At 46.4% G+C, this 24,316-nt stretch overlaps 1 protein-coding gene and 1 long non-coding RNA gene across 2 annotated transcripts in view; one reads left to right on the top strand and one right to left on the bottom strand.

Annotated features, from left to right (window-relative positions):
* The window catches only part of LOC310671754, a 98,626-nt gene that overhangs the window by 23,408 nt on the left and 50,902 nt on the right, over positions 1 to 24,316 (bottom strand). The gene's annotated exons all lie outside the window — the stretch shown is intronic.
* Positions 1 to 24,316, top strand: part of ERBB3 (erb-b2 receptor tyrosine kinase 3) — a 99,444-nt gene that overhangs the window by 51,253 nt on the left and 23,875 nt on the right. Inside the window, exons 4-12 of the mRNA XM_083427284.1 lie at positions 12,298 to 12,423; positions 14,482 to 14,547; positions 15,525 to 15,643; positions 16,388 to 16,529; positions 17,348 to 17,461; positions 18,489 to 18,609; positions 19,765 to 19,838; positions 22,578 to 22,668; positions 23,382 to 23,581. Of these exons, the coding sequence (XP_083283410.1) occupies positions 12,298 to 12,423; positions 14,482 to 14,547; positions 15,525 to 15,643; positions 16,388 to 16,529; positions 17,348 to 17,461; positions 18,489 to 18,609; positions 19,765 to 19,838; positions 22,578 to 22,668; positions 23,382 to 23,581 (1,053 nt within the window). The remainder of the gene's footprint in view (positions 1 to 12,297; positions 12,424 to 14,481; positions 14,548 to 15,524; positions 15,644 to 16,387; positions 16,530 to 17,347; positions 17,462 to 18,488; positions 18,610 to 19,764; positions 19,839 to 22,577; positions 22,669 to 23,381; positions 23,582 to 24,316) is intronic.

The raw sequence follows: 24,316 nt of genomic DNA, 5'->3' as shown, positions 1-24,316 counted from the left end.
TCTTAAACACTTGAGCATCTGAGTGTACTTTTCCATCCCTGCCCCCTGCCTAAGACTAGCCGTGCCACAGCTTTTCTCCACTTCTTCCTGCCACCAGAAGTGTAGCGTGTGTGGGGTAGGGGGCCATTGCCCGGATGCACATTTTTGAGGGGGTGCAATCAGGTGCCCCCATGACAGGCATGGAGCCCTGGCAGCTGAGGTGCGATGGCAGGCAGGTTGGTCTGGTGGGCAGGCAGATTGAGGCAGCGGGAGAGGAGCCTATTGGAGCTGGGCTTCACACACACACACACACACACACAAACACAAACACACACCCCACACGCAGGCTCCACGTGAGCCCCCACCCCAGCTGCCCAGTCCGCCAGGGGGGCGCAACACTTGCTCCACGCTGGACACTGGGAAACCATGCTACACTACTGCATGCCACACATCTCTCTCCGCAGTAGTGCATTCAAAGATGTCTTGCTCAGTGCCAGGGTTTGGCCTTGAGTATATGCAGTAAAAGGGACGCGGGTGGCGCCGTGGGTTAAACCACAGAGCCTAGGATTTGCCAATCAGAAGGTCGGCAGTTCGAATCCCCACAACGGGGTGAGCTCCCGTTGCCCGGTCCCTGCTCCTCCCAACTTAGCAGTTCGAAAGCACGTCAAAGTGCAAGTAGATAAATAGGTACCGCTCCGGCGGGAAGGTAAACGGCATTTCCGTGCACTGCTCTGGTTTGCCAGAAGCGGCTTAGTTATGCTGGCCACATGACCCAGAAGCTGTACACCGGCTCCCTCGGCCAATAAAGCGAGATGAGCGCTGCAACCCCAGAATCGGCCACGATTGGACCTAATGGTCAGGGGTCCCTTTACCCTTTACCTTTTATATGCAGTAATAGCAAAGAGAGATCCCTTTCAGCATGTGTAGGGTGCTTAAGTTCAGCAGTGAATAACTACAACTACTGCAACCGGGATCTGAAGAGAAGGATGATCAGATAGGAGAGTATGACTTTTAGGTAGGGTTGAGCACCTTGCTGTGTGTGTGTGTGTGTGTTGTGGTACACTTGCTGGGAGGCAACAATTGATTTGAGATTTGGCACAGTTTTTATGTGCCTTGAAGAATCCACATCTAGGCATCTAAGCTCCAGTTATTTCCCTCAACCACTTGAAGCAATCCTGAAAACAGAGTGCTTTTTTATAATGTGGAAAGTGCCCTTCCCTCCCTGCTTAGTAGCCACTATCTGGCTCTTTCTACTGGGGATTAGGGTCATGGGCACCCCTGTTTAAGTAGCCTTTTCCAGATTGCCATTCACACTTTGCAGTGGATGGGAGGAAATGGAATGCTTAGTTTCCTTTGCAATTATAAGCTGCTTCAGGCACCCAGTGAAAAAGTATATGGGGCAGACATTGCATATCTATCCCCACGGTTGCTCCCTGCAGGCAAGGCTAGGGCGTATGTGGGGCACTGGGTGGAGCATGATTGCTCAGTGGATAAATTATTTCAGCATCTGTCACCTTTTACCTTCCCCACTGAGGAGGAAAGTACATTCCACAGCTCAAGATCTTACACCATTGGCTCAGGCAATCGCACGCTATGCCTGGACTCTGTCCTTGTGCAGAACACAATCTAAATGTTTGTTTCAAGAAAAATACATGGGCACCTACCCATCCAGCAGCTGGTTTTGAAATGTTAGCTAATGTCCCCTTAATGTCCCTTTAAAGTACTCTTTCCAATAGGCATGAGATACCTGGAGACTGTAGTTTGTTAAGGGAATTGTAGGTCCGCAGAGTCTTAACCCATAGCAAACTACAGTCTCCAGGTTTCTTTGAGGGAAGCCATGGTTGTTAAAAGTGGTATAAAGGTAAAGGGACCCCTGACCATTAGGTCCAATCGCGGACCACTCTGGGGTTGCGGCGCTCATCTCGCTTTATTGGCCAAGGGAGCTGGCATACAGCTTCCGGGTCATGTGGCCAGCATGACTAAACCACTTCTAGTGAACCAGAGCAGCGCACGGAAATGCCATTTACCTTCCCGCCAGAGCAGTACCTATTTATCTACTTGCACTTTGTGCTTTTTAACTGCTAGGTTGGCAGAAGCAGGGACCGAGTAATGGGAGCTCACCCCGTCACGGGGATTCGAACCGCCAGCCTTCTGATCAGCAAGCCCTCGGTTCTGTGGTTTAACCCACAGCGCCATCCGCGTCCCATGGTTGTTAAAAGTGGTATAAGAGCGTTTTAAATTTACGGTGTCAGCAGTCATCCTGGTATGTTTGCACAAAGTTTGTGAGCAGGCTGGCTTGACAGTGTTTTGTCAAGCCATGGTTATCCCACTCTTTCTGTCGCATTTCCCCTTCATTTTGCTTATCACGGGTTTTCTGCGCAAGAGCACTGATTGACTTAATTGCACAACTTGCATTTGCCAGCGTGTGATTGAATCCCACCCGAAACTGGCAACCGTGCTCGTGGTTTTGTAATGAGAGTATGACTCTCCCTCAGAGAACATGTAGCACTTTCACCTACAGTTTATAGAATTAGCTGAACTTGTTTATAGAGTAATCAATTACAAAAGATTAATTTGCAGAGCAGACATGCCCTTACTTGTGACTTTTGGGTACTTGTCTTGGCATCTGTTGCTAGCCCTCACTGTATGTCGTGTGGTGTTGGGAAGGGGAACTGAAGACAAAAAGGAACTGTAATTAGACCCATAAGGCTTGCATCAGTAGTGTGATAGGCAGTGTTTGTGGTTAAATCAATGTACTAGTAAACATACTAGTAATCTCTTTTGAGCGACACTGAAAGAGTCTAGGAGTTTGAAATCATGTGCACAGAATCCCATTCTTGATCTAGGGGTTGTTACCTTTCCTTTCAACAGCAGAATTCAGCCACTGGTTGAAACCAGATATTGAATGGTTCTATGCTGAACAACAGCCAGATCTTTTAGGAGCTTTCAGACAGGATTAACTGTTATTATTTATTGAATTTATATTCTGTACCACTATATACCTGGAGGTCTCAGGGCGGTTCACAGAAAAGATGGCGATATATAACAGGCATAGGCAAACTTGGCCCTCCAGATGTTTTGGGACTACAAGTCCCATCATCCCTAGCTAACAGGACCAGTGGTCGGGGTAATGGGAGTTGTAGTCCCAAAACATCTGGAGGGCCGAGTTTGCCTATGCCCAATATATAAACTCAAAATAAAACAACCACCCAATAACACACACCCAAAAAAGATCCACATTTTAAAAGGGTAGAGGATGTCAATCAGGTCAACCAAAGGCCTGGCACCTAAAGGTGTAAAATTCCCTGGCGAACTTCCCTGGGGAGAGCATTCCACAGACGGGGAGCCACTCCAGAGAAGGCCCCGTTCTTGTGTTGCCACCCTCCAGACCTCTTTAGGAGAAGTCACATGAAAGAGGGCCCCAGAAGATGATCTCAGGGTCTGGGTAGGTTCATATGGAAAGAGGCGATCCTTGAGGTATTGCGGTCCTGTGCCGTTTAAGGCTTTGTCTTAACTATTTGGACAAAGCATCTAGGAGTCTGATGAATTGTGTCATCTTGGAAGTTAATTCTATCATAAAATCCAGTTGTTTGAAAGCATTTTTTTTAAAAAAATAATCTAGTTTTTCAAGGTAGTCTACAAAAGAGAACCATAAAACAAATAAAAAACAAATAAAAAACACCAGAAACAAAAGCGATTACCGTAGCAACAGTAAAAATGCAAAAAGCAGTAGATATAACATCACTTTAAAATCTTGGGAAATCTTTTTTTTTTTTTTTAATGTCTAAAATGTGGCTCTCCAGGCAATCTAGTCAGGCAGTGGCATATAAATAATAGTAATTATTGCTAAAAAAGCATACAGAGTGGCAGGGATATTTAGAGAAGGACCTCTGGTGCCAGAAAAACCTATACGCAGCCAGCACAATCCACAGCATCTCAGAAGTTGTTGAGGCCAGTCTGTGATGGAGGCTCTAATGAAATGATAGCTTCAGGATGAGGGTAGAAAACATGTTTATCTCCCAGGAGTCATTAGCTATGGATCCTAAACGTCAATCTGTGGCTCTGCCCCTCCTGTTGCTTAACTCTCTGAACTTCTGATTGTATCGGAGAGAACATCTTTACAATCTGAGCTGGAGATAAGCAGGTGAAAGTCCAATCTACAAGAAGGAATTTATGGGTCCACTTAGCCACTTAGCTCGCAGGATTTGACGAGCTGCCAAAGAAGCAGGTTTGTGGGTCACCCTTAGCGCACTGCCCCCTTAATTGGCCAGACCCGGTGTTGTACAACAAAGAAAAGCCTTGTAAACAACCCGGGGTTGAGTCCCAATTCAAGGTCAACTCCAGCTACAGTAGAGATAATGGAATTAGTTGAGGAAGGGGGTGGGGGACTGTGGAAGCAGAACTTTGAGGGAAACTAAATCAATTGTGAGAGACTGCTTGTCCTGTTTCTCACCCAGAAACTTTATAAAGAATTTGCATTACGAAAGTCCCCTGGGGTTATCTTGTATGAGAAGGAATGTCAACTGTTTTGCAGGCTGGGCAGGTGACACCTGGCTAAGCAGAGTCTAGATTCCTAAATGGACCCCATTCACACTGTTTCATCTACGGATGTGAACTTTTCCTTCATTCCTGGGCAGGATTGCTATTATATAGTCCTTGTGTCACACCCAAGAAGCAGCTGCGTTTGGGGAGAAGGAGGGCAGAAAGGAAAGGACAGTTAGCAACTGGTAAATGTGGGTTTGTTTCATTGCTCTTTTTCCTTGGTTGGGGTTTGGAAGAGCAGCTCTGAGTGCTGTAATGTTGCTTCGCTATGATTTGCAAGCCAGCCCTCTTAGTTAGGGCTGCCTGAATTTCCCAGAAATAGCTGGGATTCGTCTGCCGGAAAGAGCGTCCGGGTGGAATTCGGTCAAAATGAGCATATGGCAACAACTTTGCCCCCCCCCCCAAAGCTCAACAACATTTGTGTCCGGGTTTTCACTTTTTGAAATACAGTGGTACCTCAGGTTACATACGCTTCAGGTTACATACACTTCAGGTTACAGACTCCGCTAACCCAGAAATAATACCTCAGGTTAAGAACTTTGCTTCAGGATGAGAACAGAAATCGTGCTCCTGCGGCACAGTGGCAGCAGGAGGCCCCATTAGCTAAAGTGGTGCTTCAGGTTAAGAACAGTTTCAGGTTAAGAACGGACCTCCGGAACGAATTAAGTACTTAACCCGAGGTACCACTGTATGGCAATCTTATCTTAGTGTCTGGCCCAAGGGCAGGCCTGCACAGCAGTTGCCTCCCGGTTTTGTTTAGCTCTAGTGCACAATCGGAATGCCATGGATTGTTCCTGGAAAAGGCATGCAAGGAGCTTTACACCCAGGATGCCTCAGCCATGGCATTGAGAACCCAGCTGTGCTGCATCTGATACAGCCCTTGCTGTTCCATCCGTTCTGTAGACAATCGCATAGGAGACCAGTGAAGGCCCAAGGGATTTGGTGCACTATAAGAGCATTTCTATTGCCCAGAATAAGGCACATGTATCTTATATATCAAGGTTGCTTTTGTGCTCTTCGTTGATAGTTCAGATGTATTTTGTGTGAACACAAGCTCACTTTCAGAGATTGTAAACTATATAAAGGCAAAGGGACCCCTAACCATTAGGTCCAGTCGTGGCTGACTCTGGGGTTGTGGCGCTCATCTTGCTTTATTGGCCAAGGGAGCCGGCGTACAGCTTCCGGGTCATGTGGCCAGCATGACTAAGCCACTTCTGGCGAACCAGAGCAGCACACGGAAATGCCGTTTACCTTCCCGACAGAGCGGTACCTATTTATCTACTTGCACTTTGACGTGCTTTCAAACTGCTAGGTTGCAGGAGCAGGGACCGAGCAATGGGAGCTCACCCTGTTGCGGGGATTCGAACCGCCGACCTTCTGATCGGCAAGTCCTAGGCTCTGTGGTTTAACCACAGCGCCACCCACATCCCTTGTAAACTATATAGCATGTCTTTGGAAGCTATTTCAGAAGGGTTCTTTCAGCCCAAAATTCAGTTACCTCTCCAGAACCCATTGCTACAATATGATGGCCACGTTTGGACCTACTTTTCAGCTATGCTTTACTTCCTTCCTAGATTCAGAAACTAATCCTAAGAGGTTTCAAACATAGCTGATTAATCACCATGTCAAAGATGCTGTGAACCTGATTCAGGCTGATAAATTAGCTGCTTATCTGTGGAGTGAGCTCTTTAATTTGGAACTGAATATATGTTTCTACCATGGGTCTCTTTGTGTTAGGTAGGGTTGGCAATCGCCCGCTAGCCCCTCTGCTGTCCACGCCAGAGAGCCTGGGGCGCCAGAGCCAGAGCCCAAGCCTGAACCAGAGCTGCCCGCACAGAAAAAATAAAAATAAAAACTCCAAATCCAGGACATTTGCTTTGAAATGTAAACCCCACCCCCCACCCCAGATGTGCATGTAGGACCCCCAAAAGAGGATATGTCTGGGAATTCACGGACGTATGGCAACCCTATGTTAGGCAAAGCAGCCCAATACAGCAAGGATAATCCAGACATGAAAATACTGTATTTACTTGAGTCTAATACACCATCGAATCTAATCACACCTTAATTTTTGCAACGTAATTTGGCCAAAAAAAGTAATCTTGTGCTCATGGTTTCTCGTGCTGATTCAAGTCCTGCTAGCTTTCTATAGGATAAAGAATCTCTGTACTCAGAACTGAGTGCAAGCCGATCTGTATTGGATTGGCTCTGTACCATGTATCCCCTTAGCAGATGTCCAGCGTGGTCACCTGTGGTGTTTTGCAGGGCAGAGGGACTGTGATACCGTCCCCTCCTTTCTTCACTCAACAAGTAATCAATATCATTAATGCTGACTATTGATCAGTGGCTAAGCGAGTATGCATTTGCAAGCCGTTATATGTATACATTACCTTTTACTTCAGCTCCAGTGCCCTCCTGCTACTGGGGTGTGAAGCCAAGTGCACACAATGCTAGCCACAATTTATCTGTATCCTGTAGCGTCTCAAGAAATATCCCTGTTTGATGCATTTACCACAAACCAGGCTCCATCTAGATTGATTAATAAAGCAATCTCTGGTTAAGATGAGGTGTGTTCAGTGTGGATGTTGTGCATGCGCAGGTGACGGCACATGCACGTATGACAGCTTTACTGAAGAGGAGTTTGAAGGTGTGTATGCTGCAAGGGCAGGAAACAAATCAGATACAGTGGTACCTCGGGTTACATACACTTCAGGTTACATACACTTCAGGTTACATATGCTTCAGGTTACAGACTCCGCTAACCCAGAAATAGTACCTCGGGTTAAGAACTTTGTTTCAGGATGAGAACAGAAATTGTGCTCTGGCGGCACAGCGGCAGCAGGAGGCCCCATCAGCTAAAGTGGTGCTTCAGGTTAAGAACAGTTTCAGGTTACGAACGGACCTCCGGAACGAATTAAGTACTTCACCCGAGGTACCATTGTAATGCGCGTTGGGAGATAACACCCCCTTTCCGGTGTATACAGCAAGCGCAAATGCGACTTGAAATGTAGTGGGGTTGGGGGTGTGAGCATGGTATATTTTTAGCTGCTAATGTATACACAAGGTTTAGCCTCACTGTTTAGCATAGTGTTCTTTGCATGCTAGTGAGTTTGTGATGGAGAACCATGGATGGAATTCAATGTTGCGCTAAGGCATTTGTTCCATCAATGCAAGCATTTCAGGTTGCCAGATAGAACAATCTCCCCCTCCCCAAATATACTGCTGTGGGGGTTCTCCCGAACCTTCAGAGTAGATGGATGGGGTACACAGGGTGAGGAGAGGGGGAAAGCTCTGTTTCGCTAGAGAAGACCTTTTGCAGAGCTTCTGCTGATGGGACATATTAGTTGAATCCAGCCCTATGTTTTTAGTTCTCTCTCTCTCTCTCTCTCTCTCTCTCTCCTATATATGTTATTCTGATTAAAGCTGCCTTGAGATGGGTTTGCCCTGAAAGGTGACCTATAAATCTTCAAAATAATAATGATAATTAATTTATGATGATGCAGGGACTTAAATTCAAGTTTCAGTTTCATCTCTCTGTTCACAGGACCACAGCCAATGGATGTTGCCTCAGAAATTGGCTATATTAATCTGAATGCAGACAGATGCATGTGCAAACATAGATTAGAAAAGCATGGAGACCCCAACTTAGATTTTAGCATGGAGCTACTATATCAGCCATGGGGAATCTACGGCACTCCAGATATTATTGTCCTACAACTCCCACCATTCCTGCCCATTGGCCATGTTGCTTGGGGTTGATGAATGTTAGAGCCACAAGTTCCCCACCCCTGACATACGTCCTTCAGTTGAGCACTACTGGTTGGTTGAGTATGAAGTCTTCCGTAACCACTGGAAGTGGCTGTTTGTGAAATCTGAGTTCTTGGCTATCATGTCAGCAGAGCTAAGAGGAAGACAGACAGCCGAGAACAGGCCTCTGCATGTTTTAGGTACCTGCCCCAACCAGTCTGTTGGGTTGATGTTGATGTTGTTGTTGTTCAGCTACTGTGGCACCAAAAAAAGACAACACCTATCTATCAGCTTTCCCATCGCTTGATCTTTCTGTTGGCTGACAGAACAACCCTTGGCGGAGGAGACATGGCTTTTCAGAATTACCTGGGCAACATTCCCTGCTGTATGGAAGTGCCTGCAGCGTTTCATGGATACTACAAGTATTTCACATCACTAATATTTAGCGCTTAAATACATAATTGCAGACGTGTACTGCGTTCCTTGTAAGGGAAAAGAAGGTCGATGTCTCAGCCTAAAGCAGATTGTTAAAGGGCTGTGGGAAGAATTGTGGAATTGACAAGGCGTAGGAGGCCAGGGAAGAGCTTTGTGGCAGTGGAGCAATGTGAAAGGCGATATTGCAATGCTGATTTGGGAAACATTTGGTCAGATATCCCCCCTACAAAAAACCATGTGCATACCGTCCAATATTTCTCTGATGAAAATGGGGAGGTCCTATGTTGTTGTTGTTGTTTTACTATTTATACCCCAACCGTCTGACTGGGTTGTCCCAGCCACTCTGGGTGGCTTCCAACATACCGTATTTTTTGCCCTATAAGACTCACTTTTTCCGTCCTAAAAAGTAAGGGGAAATGTGTGTGCGTCTTATGGAGCGAATGCAGGCTGTGCAGCTATCACAGAAGCCAGAACAGCAAGAGGGATTACTGCTTTCACTGCGCAGCGATCCCTCTTGCTGTTCTGGCTTCTGAGATTCAGAATATTTTTTTTCTTGTTTTCCTCCTCCAAAAACTAGGTGCGTCTTTTGGTCTGGTGCGCCTTATAGAGCGAAAAATACGGTACATAAAAACATATTAAAACATTCAGCATTACAGGGCTGCCTTCAGATGGCTTGGGGGGGCGGCAGGTCGCATAACTCCATACCCTTCACGTTCCTCCAATGAAAACGTTCAAAGGAAAAAGCGGGACATTCTGGGATCAAATCAGAAACCGGGAGGCTTCTGTAAATCCAGGAATGTCTCTGGAAAACAGGGGCCTTTGGAGGGTCTGCATGTGTGGTGCATTGATTGGAGTATGAGATCAGGGTTCGGATCCTCACTGAGCCATGGAACTTACTAGGATCTTAGCCCAATCTATTTTACAGCGTTGTTATGAGGATAATATTGGGGGAACCATGTTTACTACCTTGAGTGCCTTTAACACATGACACCTCCAAATGGGTAACCAAGGCCCATAAGCCTTGGTTGTGGAGATGAGAGCTGGAAAAAAGTGAACAAAAGTCAGGGTGAGGTACAGTGGTATTTCTGGTTACAAACGCTTCTGGTTAAAAACACTTCAGGTTACCCCAACAGGACAATGACAATAATCCACCAACAGCATACAAATCAATATGGCTAACCTGATCCAAAACACCCACCCACCTCACTCACACACAAAAGCAAAGATCACCACAGCCAATCACAAGCAAACAATCACACCCTAGGCCAACCCCAACCTCTCTCACCACCAAAGGAACACAAGTGAACAACACAAACAACGCTGACCCCAAACCCTACATACATTAAACATAATAGAAACACCTCCACCCGACCCCACCCCTTCCATCTTCCCTCTCTCCACCCCCCCTTTCTTTTTTCTTTCTTTTTTCTTTTCTTCTCTCCCTAATGCCTCAACAAATGAAATGGATTTGTAAATATGTTACATGGAAAAAACAACAACGAGGCATTACACTTACTTCTGTAAAACAAGAAAATTCTTAATAAAATATCAAGATAAAAAAAAACAAAAACGCTTCGGGTTACGATCTCCGCTAACCCGGAAGTAGCTGCTCCTGGTTGCGAACTTTACCCCAGGATGCGAATGGAAATCGCGCACCGGAAGTGACAGCGCGCCTCAGGATAAGAATGGTTTCAAATTAAGAATGGACCTCCAGAACGAATTAAGTTCATAACCACAGGTACCACTGTACTGTGAAAGCACCAATTTCATCAAGCCAGCAAGTGCAAATTTAATAAATAGTGTTTATACCCAGCCTGGCTTGGGTATAAATGGCCTGCCAGCCGCTTATAGGGAGGCTGATATACCTATTCGCTTATACAGTTGTACCTTGGATCCCAAGTGCATTGGCACTCGGATGTTTTGACTCCTGAATGCCGCAAACCTGGAAGTGAATTTTGCAAACGTTTTGTGACCGTTCTTTGGAACCCGAATGTCCAATGGGCCTTCCGCGGCTTCTGATTGGCTGCAGGAGCTTCCTGCAGCCAATCAGAAACCGCACTTTGGTTTCCAAACCTTTTGGAATTCGAACGGACTTCCAGAACGGATTCCAAGGTATGACTGTATATCCGAAGAATACTTTGGAAGTCTGAAAAACACAGTGATAGCTCCCAGCCCTCTGCTGGTAAGGACTCATTAAGTCTCCAGAACTCAGTTTGTTAAGCAGCTTGCTGTTAAGGGACAAATGTGTTGCTTCAAAACACACACACACACTCCTTTTGCTGAAGGATGGCAAGGAAGCAAGGGAGACTGCGGCCACAGTCGTATAGGCATTTGCCTAGGAGCAAGCCCCACTGAAGTCCTGAATAGACACGTATAGGATTGTACTGTAAGTGCGGGCAATGAGTCGCTCCACAAAAATGGCTCGAGGGAAAGTAGTAATGACAGCAACTTTGTTTTTAGTGCCAGATCAAGACTCAGCGATTTGCTCAGGCCTTTGTAAGGTAACTTGTTTAATTTAGCGAGCACATAACGCTGGAAAGACGAAGACTGCTTTGCTGTTTTTAAAGACTGCCTTTTTAATTACGCTTTTATCTTGTTCTTGTTCCCTCTGTGAATCGAAATGGATTTGTGTATTGTTTTAATTTGTTCGGTGTTATGGTTGTGCCCTGCCCTGGGTTGGTTGTGATGAAAGGCTAGGCTATAAATATATTTAAATAGAATAATGCATAAATAAGAAGTTGGTGGAGAAGAGGTCTGAAAGAGAAAAAGGAGATGGCTCAGCAAAGCCATAGAAATGAGAGTGAGGGAGTGATCATAACAGTGGAGAGAATTATTATAATAGTGGAGAGAATTCAGAGAGTGGGGAAACGTCTTTGGGAGTCCATCCTAGCCCATTTCAGATTTTATATGATTCTATGGAGCTAGAGGAAGTGGGACTGCACATGCTTGTCTTCCATAGGTTCATAATCTGTTCCGGAAAGAGTTCTGAAAAGGGTTGCTTTCATTTTCAGTACAGTGGTACCTTGGTTCTCAAACTTAATCCATTCCAGAAGTCCGTTCCAAAACCAAAGCGTTCCAAAACCAAGGCAAGCTTTCCTGTAGAAAGTAATGCAAAATGGATTAATCCGTTCCAGATTTTTACAAACAACCCCTAAAACAGCTATTTAACATGAATTTTACTATCTAACGAGACCATTGATCCATAAATGAAAGCACAATCAATCAGTAGCTGAACTGGGTTCCACACAGCCACAAAAAAAGAGCCGCAAAAACAAAATGCAGAATAAATAGCAAAAACAGACAGACCTCAGTGTAACACTCAAAACGGAAGTGTGGCACTCAAATCGAAAGCGCAACACTCAAAACAGAGCATGTTTGGCTTCCGAAAAGAGTTTGTAAACCAGAACACTTCCTGGTTTGCAGTGTTTGGGTTCCAAATTGTTTGAGTACCAAGGCGTTTGAGAACCAAGGTACCACTGTATATGGAAGCTGGATGTGCACAGTGTGCATGCTGGCTATTTCTCACACAGATATTTTGGTGTCTCGCATCTCCCAGTAGGAAAGTGGTCACAGCTGCCTCTTACTGTTTTTCAGAAATCCTGTCTGGGGGTGTCTACATTGGGAGGAACCAGCAGTTGTGTCATGCGGATACTATCAATTGGGGAGACATCGTCCGGGATCCAAGCTACCCTACAGTGATCCAAAAGAACGCAGACAAGTGTGAGTATTGGCTAAAAGTAGGGTGAGGTGTGTGCTTGCACTTGTATTCCCCTGTTTGGCCTGCCAATGTGTTGTGTTTGCACAGGAGTAGTAGTAATAGTAACAGTAATAGTAATTTATTATTTGTACCCTGCCCATCTGGCTGGGTTTCCCCAGCCACTCTGGGCGGCTTCCAGCAAAATATTAAAAATACATTAAAATGTCACACATTAAAAACTTCCCTGAACAGGGCTGCCTTCAGATATCTTCTAAATTGTTTATCTTTTTGACATCTGATGGGAGGGCGTTCCACAGGGCAGGTGCCACTACCGAGAAAGCCCTCTGCCTGGCCCTCTGCCTGGTTCCCTGTAGCTTAGCTTCTCGCAGTGAGGGAACCGCCAGAAGGCCCTCGGTGCTGGACCTCAGTGTCTGGGCAGAACGATGGGGGGTGGAGATGCTCCTTCAGGTACACTGGGCCAAGGTCGTTTAGGACTTTAAAGGTCAACACCAACACTTTGAATTGTGCTCGGAAACGTACTGGAAGCCAATGAAGGTCTTCCAAGACCAGTGTTATATGGTCTTGGTGGCCGCCCCCAGTCACCAGTCTAGCTGCCGCATTCTGGATTAGTTGTAGTTTCCGGGTCACCTTCAAAGGTAGCCCCATGCAGAGTGCATTGCAGTGGTCCAAGCGGGAGATAACTAGAGCATGCACGACTCTGGCGAGACAGTCCACGGGCAGGTAGCGTCTCAGCCTGCGTACCAGATGGAGCTGGTAGACAGTTGCCCTGGATACAATGCAACCCCATGCAACCATTTCCTCTTTTCCCTGCTACATTTGTGCCCCGTTTTCTTTCTGCAATGCGAGAACCCAGGAAATCTTCCATCCAGTCCGTCACCAGACTTAACCTGCCTAGTTTCAACAAGGTGACTCCATCACATGCTTCCTAGTCAAAGTCCTCCACCACTGCATCTTTATTGCGCTCGTTCTGTGTTGGGGCTTTTATACCAGTTGTCTTTTAGGTTTATTGTGTCTTTACTGCAATACGATTTTATTGTTATGTTTTTAGCCTTTGTTTTGTGTGTGTGCCACCTGGGGAATTAATTCGTATGAGGTTCCTGAAAACATATATCAAATAAATCCAAACTGGCTCAGACCATAACCAATCTAAAATGATCTTTAAATAGAGCACCTGTTTGCTTGCAGAAGGTCCCAGGGTCAAACTCTGGCATTTCCAGGTAAGGCTATGTGTATCCTTGGTATGAAAACATGGAGGGAGTAAAATACATATATTTATACTCCTTCGAAATAGCTGCTTTTGACCTCTAAACTGAAACTAGAGAATGTTAAGTGAAGCCTTATCTTTCTAGCTGTCTCACTATTTCATAATATACTGCATAACTGGAAATAATAAAATAAAAAACTAATATATACAAAAGAAAGAAAGAAACCATGGAGGACCACTGCCAGTCAATGCAGATAATTTGTTTGACTCTGCATAAGACAGATTCCTTTGTGCCTGTGTCAAGCTGCTGTGGAAGCCCTTTCAGGTAAAGGTAAAGGTACCCCTGCCCGTACGGGCCAGTCTTGCCAGACTCTAGGGTTGTGCGCTCATCTCACTCTATAGGCCGGGAGCCAGCGCTGTCCGAAGAGACTTCCGGGTCACGTGGTCAGCGTGACAAGCTGCATCTGGCGAGCCAGCACAGCACACGGAAATGCCGTTTACCTTCCTGCTAGTAAGCGGTCCCTATTTATCTACTTGCACCCGGGGGTGCTTTCGAACTGCTAGGTTGGCAGGCGCTGGGACTGAGCAATGGGAGCGCACCCCGCCGCGGGGATTCGAACCGCCGACCTGACGATCGGCAAGTCCTAGGCGCTGAGGTTTTACCCACAGCGCGACCCGCGTCCCTTTCAGGTAAAGATTGGAGTTAAAACACTTTGAATCAGGTTCCATACACATTAAGCAAATCGTATGTGAGGCAGGCCTTTGGACATAATGTGATTCTTATAAGCTTATTGGCCCATCGTACTCGGTACCTCTGGTTTAGATGGCTGATGTTGCATTTTGTCTCCCTGAATAGGTTCTCCATGTCATGAGAGCTGCAATGGTCACTGCTGGGGTCCTGGTCCTAATAACTGTCAAACGTGTAAGTATTACAGTGCCTGGGACCCAGTCTCCCCCCCCCCAAACCAAGGACTTTCCAGATGTTTTGAACTGCAACTCCCACCATGCCCAGCCAGTATTGGAGGGCAGGTTGGAGGAGACTAACCCCAGGTTTGGTCCTTGGGTGAGCAACCGGGACTCGATTCTTCTCATGGCTGCTTTAAATGTGGGTTCTGTCATCTTAAACTTGGCATGGTGATAGACAGACTCCAGATTTGGAAAGGAAAGCTATGGCAGCACCTGCTTTAAGCGATCTGCCTGCATATAATAGGTGATCCGTAACTTTTAACAACTGAACTACTGCTGAAGAGGCCAGATGGCAGAAAATGCTCATATGAGGGGGAACACGGTAAACAGATTTCATGATGATTTAACTCTGACAGTAATGGCATACATTTAAAGCACCTGGATACCACTTTTACAGCCATGGCCTCCCCCAGAGAATCCTGGGAATGGTAGTTTATTAAAAAGTCCCAAACGCTGCAACCTTTCTTCATAGGGCTTGCTCCGTCTCCTCGATTGTTTGGGTTGCCCTTTTCTGAACCTTTTCCCAATTCTACGATGCTCCTCAACTGGGCAAAGTTGGTGCAAAAGCACTCAAAGAGCTCTCTTGCTCTCCTGGCTTCGCTTTGCTGGAGAGGCGCTGCACAGCTTTCCCTCTGCGCAGCGCCCCTTCAGCGAAGCAGGAGGAGAAATGGAAGGGGCTCCGTTTCTCCTGCCGCTTCACTGAAGGGACGCTGCGCAGAGAGGGAGAGAATCCCCCCCCCCCCCGTTCTCCTCCTCTAAAACTAGGCGCGTCTTATGGTCGGGTGCGTTTTACAGAGCGAAAAATACGGTGATTTTTTTTCTATGTCCACCTCCCAGGGTCTTGAGAAGGTCAGGAGAAGATGGGAGGAGAGTGGATGGTGGGGTGATGGCATTGACTGCTTCTCACCCAACATTTTTCTCCTCCTGCCATAGTGACCAAGACCATCTGTGCCCCCCAGTGCAATGAGCGCTGCTTTGGCCCCAACCCCAATGAATGCTGCCACGACGAATGTGCAGGAGGCTGCACTGGCCCACTGAAGACAGAGTGTTTTGTAAGTAAGCAGTCTCTGTGTCCGGCTCTCCTTGGGTGTGCTTTGTATGACTGGTCTGTGTCGAGGAAGGGAGATGATTGGGAGAATGGGAACAATTTGGTTTTGAGTGTACATATCTGCCCCTTTTTCCTTTTGTCCCCACAACCTGCCTGCCAGCACAACCCTCCAATCTTTTGAGCTCAGCTCCTGATCTTTAGCTTTTGCCAGAGCCTGTGTCCTTTGTTTTCTGTGCTGGCTTGGCTTCTTTCCATGTTCAGCTACAATGATAATCTTCTTTGCAATCACAGTTTTTAACGGAATATTGGGGGAAATGTGGGTTATCCTTTCTCACCAAGCTCCCTATGGTGTCTCCATGGAGTTAGTGCCAAGCTTTTTGTGTGCTTTCAGGATTGGGGGAAGAATCTAGCATGAAGTGGGTGGAAATCAGCGTTGCACTAATACAACTGATCCACCAGCGCAAGCTTTTCTGCTTCTCGATGGAACAGTCTCCCCTCTCCTCTCCCTGCATGCTGTTTTGGGAGGTCCTCTTTCCCTTCCAGAGCACATTTGAGGGAGAGGCATGGAAGAGGCATGGCGGAGCAGAGTGGGAAGCCCATTGCGCTAGCGAGAGTCCGAGTGCTGGCTTTCACTAGTGCACTGGTTTAGTTGAATCTGGCTCAATGTTTCAGCTTTCGGCCTGGAATGATGGGGGTTGGGTGGGCATGATCTTACTCAGCTTTTTGTCACATGCTTTTTCAACCCCAGGCCTGCCGGCAGGTCAATGACAATGGGGCCTGTGAAACACGCTGCCCTCTTCCGTTGATCTACAACAAGCTCACCTTCCAACTGGAGCCAAACCCGGATGCCAAATACCAGTATGGTGGCGTATGCGTCAAAAACTGCCCCCGTAAGTCCTAGGTTGTGGCCATAGGGGAGAAGGGGGTGGTTGTCTTCTCTCTCTGTGTATGATGGGTGTTCCTTTAGATTGGAGCACCACTTCCTTCAGGGCCAGTTCAGGCATTATTCCCACCACCACCACCTGCAACCCATCTGGGAAAATTGCCACAGATGTGGCAGAACTCCATTGAGGGGTCTTGATGTACAAAGGCCTCTTAAACTGTTATGCTGGCCCATGCATTGTTTTCTTGTGAACCACTTTGAGCACAGATGTACTGGTGGAAAATGCAGCATAGATATAAATTGACAGTGTCAATGACGAAGTCTAAATAAAATAATGTCTAATAAGACGTTTAATATCACTATAACCCAACACTAACAATTTGAGTATTTTATTTTAATTTTAATTTGATTGTTCCCAGATCAAGAATGAGAGAGAAGTCACAGTAGCTGAAGTCACTGCTTTTTTTCAAGTTTGAAAGCCTTTGGGGGTCGTCCCCCCTGTTTGTATTATGTATTATCTGTTTTTTATCTTGTATTTTTATGCTGTGAACTACAAGGGCGGCATACAAATTTAGTAAATATTAGTAATAGTAATAATGATGATGATAATAATAATAATCCTCTGCTAATCCTTTTCTCATATTAAAATGGAAGGAGACTGGATTCTTCAGTGAAAAGCTAGGAGCCCCAACACCCCATCTCTCTCCTCACAGTTACTTATGAGGTCCTGTTTTAGCCCCAAGCATCCCTAAGGGGTTTCCAGTGACTAGTTGCTCACATTTCCTTAATCTTTCCCCTGTTCACCTCCTTCCCATTATTTTTCAGATAATTTTGTGGTGGATCAGAGCTTGTGCATCCGGACCTGCCCTAATCACAAAATGGAAGTGGAAAAAGGCGGCCGCAAGATCTGTGAGCCTTGCGTGGGGCTCTGCCCAAAAGGTAACATGAAGCCATAGCTTCTTCTGGCTACTGGAACAGGAAACTAAATAGGAAGGCATTACTGAGGCTCCCAGATCTTCTTCTCTGTGGAGCATGTCCACATTTCAAGTGTGAAGGTTGTGCACATGCCACGTAAGCTGCATATTTCTTCAAAGAACTCAGACAACCTGCCGGGAAAGACTTGGACTTCCTCTTCTGGACTTCTTTAAGAAACAAATGTGTCATTCTATACTCGTGCGGCATTTGCCCTTAATGGGTGTGTGCAATTAGTCCTTGGGGTACCTTGATTAAAAAAGTAAAGTGATAATTGACCTTGATTTGTATTTGTTTTCCATTTCTGACATTTATTAATTCCACCTCTGAAGATTTAAAGACCTCCGCTCCATATGCTGCCTGTGGAAGAGACTCTGTGAATAGACACATGACTTGTTCTTAGGATTTTCTTTTACATATTCTGTCTATGTACAGAAGAGGCTTTATACCCTCTTCCTGTAGCTTATTCCATAGGAAATATAATATGATATTTATATTTGTTCAATTGTACTTTATTGATTTCTCCCCCCCCCCCTTTCTTTTTCCTGCTATACAACCTCATTGAAAAGTTTTTTAAAAATACATACCGTATTATTGCTCTATGACTCACTTTTTCCCTCCTAAAAAGTAAGGGGAAATGTGTGTGCATCTTATGGAGCGAATGCAGGCTGCGCAGCTATCACAGAAGCCAGAACAGCAAGAGGGATTGCTGCTTTCACTGCGCAGCGATCTCTCTTGCTGTTCTGGCTTCTGAGATTCAGAATATTTTTTTTCTTGTTTTCCTCCTCTAAAAACTAGGTGCATCTTGTGATCTGGTGCGTCTTATAGAGTGAAAAATACGGTATATAAACTTGGGACTGATCCCAATTACCAAGTCATTTTTGCCTATTCCATCAGCTCTGGGGGCATGTTAGGGAGCTGTGTGGAGAGACGTTAAGCTGGTAGCTTTCACCTCTTTGAAACATTTAACCCTGACCCCCTGTCTTGTTTCCAGCATGTGAAGGGACTGGAATTGGAAGCAAGTATCAGACAGTGGATTCCAGCAATATTGACAGCTTTATCAACTGCACGAAAATCTTGGGCAACCTGGACTTCCTTATCACTGGTCTTGTAGGGTAAGTATGCGCGGATTGTTCTCTACACTAAGATATAACTTCTTGTGAGTTGGGACGGAGTGGCTAGGTAACAGCAGTGCAGCAGCAGCACTACTCAATCTACCAAACTGATTGGTGCTTGTTCAGCATATTTAATGGATTGGTTACTATCCCATTCTTGGATTTTATTTAATAAATATTGTGAGTATAATTTGGAGGCCATATCTAAGGGGCTAGTAGATCTATAGTTGTAATATTAATAATAATTTTATTATTTATACCCCGCACATCTGGCTGGGTTTCCCCACACCCACTCTGGGTGGCTTACAACATATCTAAAAATAGCAGTCCTTAAAAACTTCCCTAAACAGGGCTGCCTTCAGATGTCTTCTGAAAGTCAGTTTATTTCGTTGACATCTGAAGGGAGGGCGGTCCATAAGAAGAGCGCCACTACCGAGAAGGCCCTCTGCCTGGTTCCCTGTAACTTTGCTTCTTGCAGTGAGGGAACCAGCAGAAGACCCCCCAGGAGAGGACCTCAGTATCTGGGCCAGGCATAGGCAAACTCTGCCCTCCAGATGTTTTGGGACTACAACTCCCATCATCCCTGACCACTGATCCTGTTAGCTAGGGATGATGGGAGTCGTAGTCCCAAAACATCTGGAGGGCAGAGTTTGCCTATGCCTGGTTTGGGCTGAGCGATGGGGGTGGAGATGCTCCTTCAGTTATACAGGGCCAAGGCCGTTTAGGGCTTTAAAGGTCAGCACCAACACTTTTAATTGTGTTTGGAAACGCACTGGGAGCCATTGAAGATCCTTTAGGACTGGTGCTATATGGTCCCGGTGGCCACTCCCAATCACCAGACTAGTTGTAGACATCACATCTCTTTTATTGCAGAGGTGATAAATACGCCATATCGGCTCCACCTTTGGCAGGTACTGACTTTTCCTTTAATGGGCTAACTGACAACCAGGATGAGGAATGAGCCCTTGATTAGCTGGGGGTTCTTTTTGTGGCTTGTGGCTTGTGACCTCAGCACAGTCACAATGTTCTCACAGCCATGTAAATAACATGCAGGGATTACCATCCTCTGGTAAGTCATCATGCTCTTGAAGAAAAAGGCTGGTTCCACTTTGAGGTTGTCTGCTAGTTCTGACCGTTCCTGCTCTTGTTCTGCAGAGACCGCTGGCACAACATAGCTCCCCTGGACCCAGAAAAACTCAACATCTTCCAGACTGTGCGAGAGATCACAGGTGAACTGGGGTGCAGGGAACTCTCATGAGCAATGTAGGTTGTAAGAAAGGACTCTGTCCCTTTCGATCACTGTGGGTGAGTGGCTCCCGTATCTGAGAAACTGGTCAAATTGCCTGCCCTGGATGGGGTTGCAATCCCCACAAAAGTGGAGTTTTTGCAGGTGCATCTGGGTCCAGCTTTGTCACTGGAAGCCCAGGTAGGCTCAGTGGTTAGAAGCACCCCTTTACCAGCTGAAACTTTTGCAACAGCTATGACCATTCCTGGACCAGGAAAACTTGCCCACAGTAGTTCACGCACTTGTTTTTTCATATTCAGATGACCACAGTGTGCTTTACGTTGGGCTTTTCTCATGTTTGATCTGGAAGCCCCAGTTGGTGCAGAATGCTGCAGCATGATTGTGCTGACAGGGGTGAGACCCTGTCAGCACATGACACCTCTGCTTAGAGACCTGCACCAGTTACCGATTTGCTACCGGGACAAGTTTTACTATAAGTATGTACAGTCTCGGAAAACTTGGGACCAGTTTACCTGTGAAATTGCCCAGGCCCACTCGACCACTTCGGTCTGCGGAGCTGGCACTGTTACAAGGTGCCATATAATACTTGTCCCACATTTTAAAGAAATTGATTTTTTAAGGCTCATCCACAGTTGCTTTTTGCCCTGTGCTTTCTAGGCACAGGTTCCACACTTTAAAGCACCATGTCCTAGTGCTCCCCCCACCCCCATCCAGAAAAACCTGTTCTTTATCACTGAATTGGAACAAATGGCGTGTCAAGGAAGTGGCTAAAACCACCTCTCAGGTTTGTCCCAGGTAGGGAATTAAATAAGAAACACAACCAATTTTCAAGCAAGACCGTACCATTTTACAGTGGTACCTCTGGTTACAAACTTAATTCATTCCGGAGGTCCATTCTTAACCGGAAACTGTTCTTAAACTGAGGTACCACTTTAGCTAATGGGACCTTCCGCTGCAGCCACTCGATTTCTGTTCTCATCCTGAAGCAAAGTTCTTAACCCGAGGTACTATTTCTGGGTTAGCGGAGTCTGTAACCTGAAGCGTCTGTAACCTGAAGCATCTGTAACCCGAGGTACCCCTGTATTAACTTTACCGCAGTAAAGGACAGTCCCATAAGTGATCGGCACTGTAATGACCGCAGGTTTCACACAGCTTTCAAACATCATACGTCGTGCTAATAACTTCCCCGTTGTCCATTCCACATCACCCATGACACGACATCTCCCTGTTTTGCTCAGAATAATCCTACACCCCGCACGCTCGCACACACGCATGCATTGAATTATCTGAAATATTTAATGACCTTCATTGCGATGCATATTCCTTATCCTATTAGCTCACTAGCTACCATTTGCCCTTCACTGTGCTTCTATAGTACACATGGCATTACATAAACAACCCTTTGCCCATCACTGCATCAGCATATGGTCAAGAGTAAACAGGCTTTGTCCTGGGCAATCCACTGCTTCTATTTCACGATTATACTATTTCAGGGGTTTTAGGGTGACTTGAGGGGTGCAATAGCAGGGGATAAAGCATTTTCTCTTTCACACAAATGGTTTGCCCATTTGCTCCAATTCAGCGGTAAAGAGCGGGTTTTTGCAGGGAAAGCACAGGACTGAAAGAAAACAAAACATAAAAAGAGCCTTTGAACATGGCACTCTAAATTGTGGACCTGTGTCTGGAAACGCAGCATGGAAGGAAGTCTGGACGAGCCTTATATTTTGGAGCTCCTTGCCTATTAACCAGACAGGTGCCTTCACAGTACCCTTTTCAGTGCCTGCTAAGAACATTATTTATTTAGGCAAGCCTATCCAGACACCTAGAATGTTGATGTGCGTTTTAATCTGGTTTTTAGCTTACCGTTGGTTTTAATTATTTTTTTAATGTATTAAAAAGTTGGGTGGTGTTTTTTTACCTGCTGATGTTCATTCTTTTCTGGAAAGCACTTTGAGGTTTTTTGTGTTTTTCTTTGTTTTTGACAATCAAGACCTATATAAATAATAAAATGTTTGATATGGTACCCAGTGTGATTTTAGTATATAAGCCGGAAGGGTAGATAGAAATTTAGAGAGTGGTAATATGGCTTAGGAATGCATGTGAGTTGAGAAGGGACTGTGGATTGCTGGGAAAAGCCCAAGGTATCGTATGCTTGCTCCTTGTTCACCGGGGGAAGCTGCTGGGTTCAGATCAGTGGCGTAGCGTGGGTTGTCAGCACCCGGGGCAAGGCAAGTAATTTGCACCCCCTAACCCGTGGATTTGCGCCCCCTAACCCGTGATTTGCGCCCCCTAACCCTACCCCCCAGATGTTGCGCCCGGTGCGACCGGCCCCCCTGCACCCCCCACGCTACGCCACTGGTTCAGATTCTTTCCCATGCCTGCCTGGGACTGGGCTGAGATTGACCCAGTGCAGGTTGTGATTGACCCCAGCCTGCGTGGGGCAGGAGCAGCCTAGGAACTCTCAGATCAATGTAGATCCCACAGTGCACCGCAAGAAGAAATAGGCAGGTGTCCTGCTAGAAAGGGGAGCTTGCAAAAAAGCAGTACAGCACTCCTTGAGAGTGGTATGCCTATGTGGAAGCTGGAGGAAATAGTGGCATTTGTATACGCTTGAGCCCAGAGGGTGGCGTAGAGACCAGAGAGCTAAGGACTCTGGAGGTGATGGGAGAATGCTTAGGGAAAGTTGCACCAGAGATCACTGACCTTGTATCCTTGATCCTAGGTTACCTGAACATCCAGTCGTGGCCCAAACACATGCACAACTTCAGTGTCTTCTCCAACTTGGAAATCATAGGTGGACGCAGCTTGTATAAGTAAGAATTGCTCTCTTGGACAACCCTCCTTCACCTTGCTTGCGAGTTGCAGAAGGAGTCTTAGGGCTTCATTGTTCTGGTGATGCCTAAGGCTACCTGTGGAACAGCTGCTGTTTTAATGCCATTCTGAAAAGTCGCAGCATTAAGAATGGCTGAGTCTGGAAACTAGTCACCTCCCCATAGTGGCGTAGCGTGGGTTGTCAGCACCCGGGGCAAGGCAAGTAATTTGCCCCCCCCCCCCCCGCTGCACTGTCCCTCCCCCAGATAGTCCCTCGCTCTCTCTCCGCACCGCACCGCACACCTGGCACCCTCCCCTCCACAGTGGGCGGCGACCCGGCGGCTCGGATCGGATTCGCACAGCCAGCACTGCAGTGAGAGAGAGTGAGTGAGCCAGGTAGGGGCAGAGAGCTGCGAGTGCGAGCGCGCGCCCCCCCCAGATGTTGCGCCTGGTGCGGCCGGCCCCCCCTGCACCCCCCACGCTACGCCACTGCCTCCCCACCTAAAATCCATGCTTCTGTATATGTTGTGCAGGGCTTGGTGGACAACAGGGCCGGATTTGGACCTCGGCCTGCCACTTGCTCATGCTTGTTGTACAGGCAGACCCCTCCCCAGGGTTGCAAACCATAGAAACTAGCTGTTCCTTCCCAGCCATAGAACATAGTCCCCATTCCTCCTCTTCCTGAGGCTGACGCTTTGGTTTGTGCTTTTCCTAGCCGTGGCTTTTCGTTGTTGATCATGAAGAACATGAATGTGACCTCTTTGGACTTCCGCTCGCTTCGGGAGATCAGTGCCGGCAAGGTCTACATCGCTGAGAACCGGCAGCTTTGCTATTACAACACGGTTAACTGGGAACGTCTCTCCCGCCGGCGTTCGGACCTTGACATCAAGAGCAACAAACCTGCCAGGAAATGCAGTGAGTGGGCAAGCTGTAGATAAGGGAGCCTGGAGTTAGGGGACTTGGTGCTTCTTGCACTAGGCCGCATTGCCATCAACAAAACCAAACAACTCCTTCAAAGGAGTTTCAACATTCTCTTATCCTTGTAGAGGGCTCAGTCACTCTCTCACTGTGTAGTAGATGCCACTGAACTCTGGTAGGGTGCAAACAGCACATGATTGGAATGTGGAAAATATGAAAACAACAAGAAGAGTGCAGAATTATAACTATGTGAGAGGAGTTCTTCAGAGGTCCAGAATATGGGAAGTCTGTATGAAATTCAATAATTAATAATTCGGATTGTAATTCGGTTATTTTATTTTATTTTTATTTTTTTGAATTGGATTATGATTTGATTTGTTATAAATTGGATGTTCTTAATGGAAAATTTATAAAAATTATTTACAAACAAACAAGCAAACAAACAGTTCTTATGGAGAGGAATTCAAGGCAGCTGTGTGGCAAGTGTTCCTTCAGCACAAGCATTTCGCCAGGTGAAACAATTCCCCTCTCCTTCCCTGCATAGTGTGCTGGGGGTTCTATCAACCACCCCCCTCTCTGCCAGCCGATTTCTGGACATGGGGGGGGGGGAGAACCCCATGCACTACTGGAAGTCCTTGTGTGGGTTTCCGCTAGCGGGTTTCCAATTAGTTGAATCCCACCCATATGTTCCAGTGGCAAAACAATTGTGCAGTCTCCATTGTGCTCTGTTTC

Source organism: Podarcis tiliguerta (assembly GCF_965153285.1).
Source record: "Podarcis tiliguerta genome assembly, chromosome: 2".
NCBI classification, from domain to species: Eukaryota; Metazoa; Chordata; class Lepidosauria; order Squamata; family Lacertidae; genus Podarcis; species Podarcis tiliguerta.
Note: the sequence above shows the minus strand (reverse complement) of the source record. Positions and strands in the feature narration are given on the sequence as shown.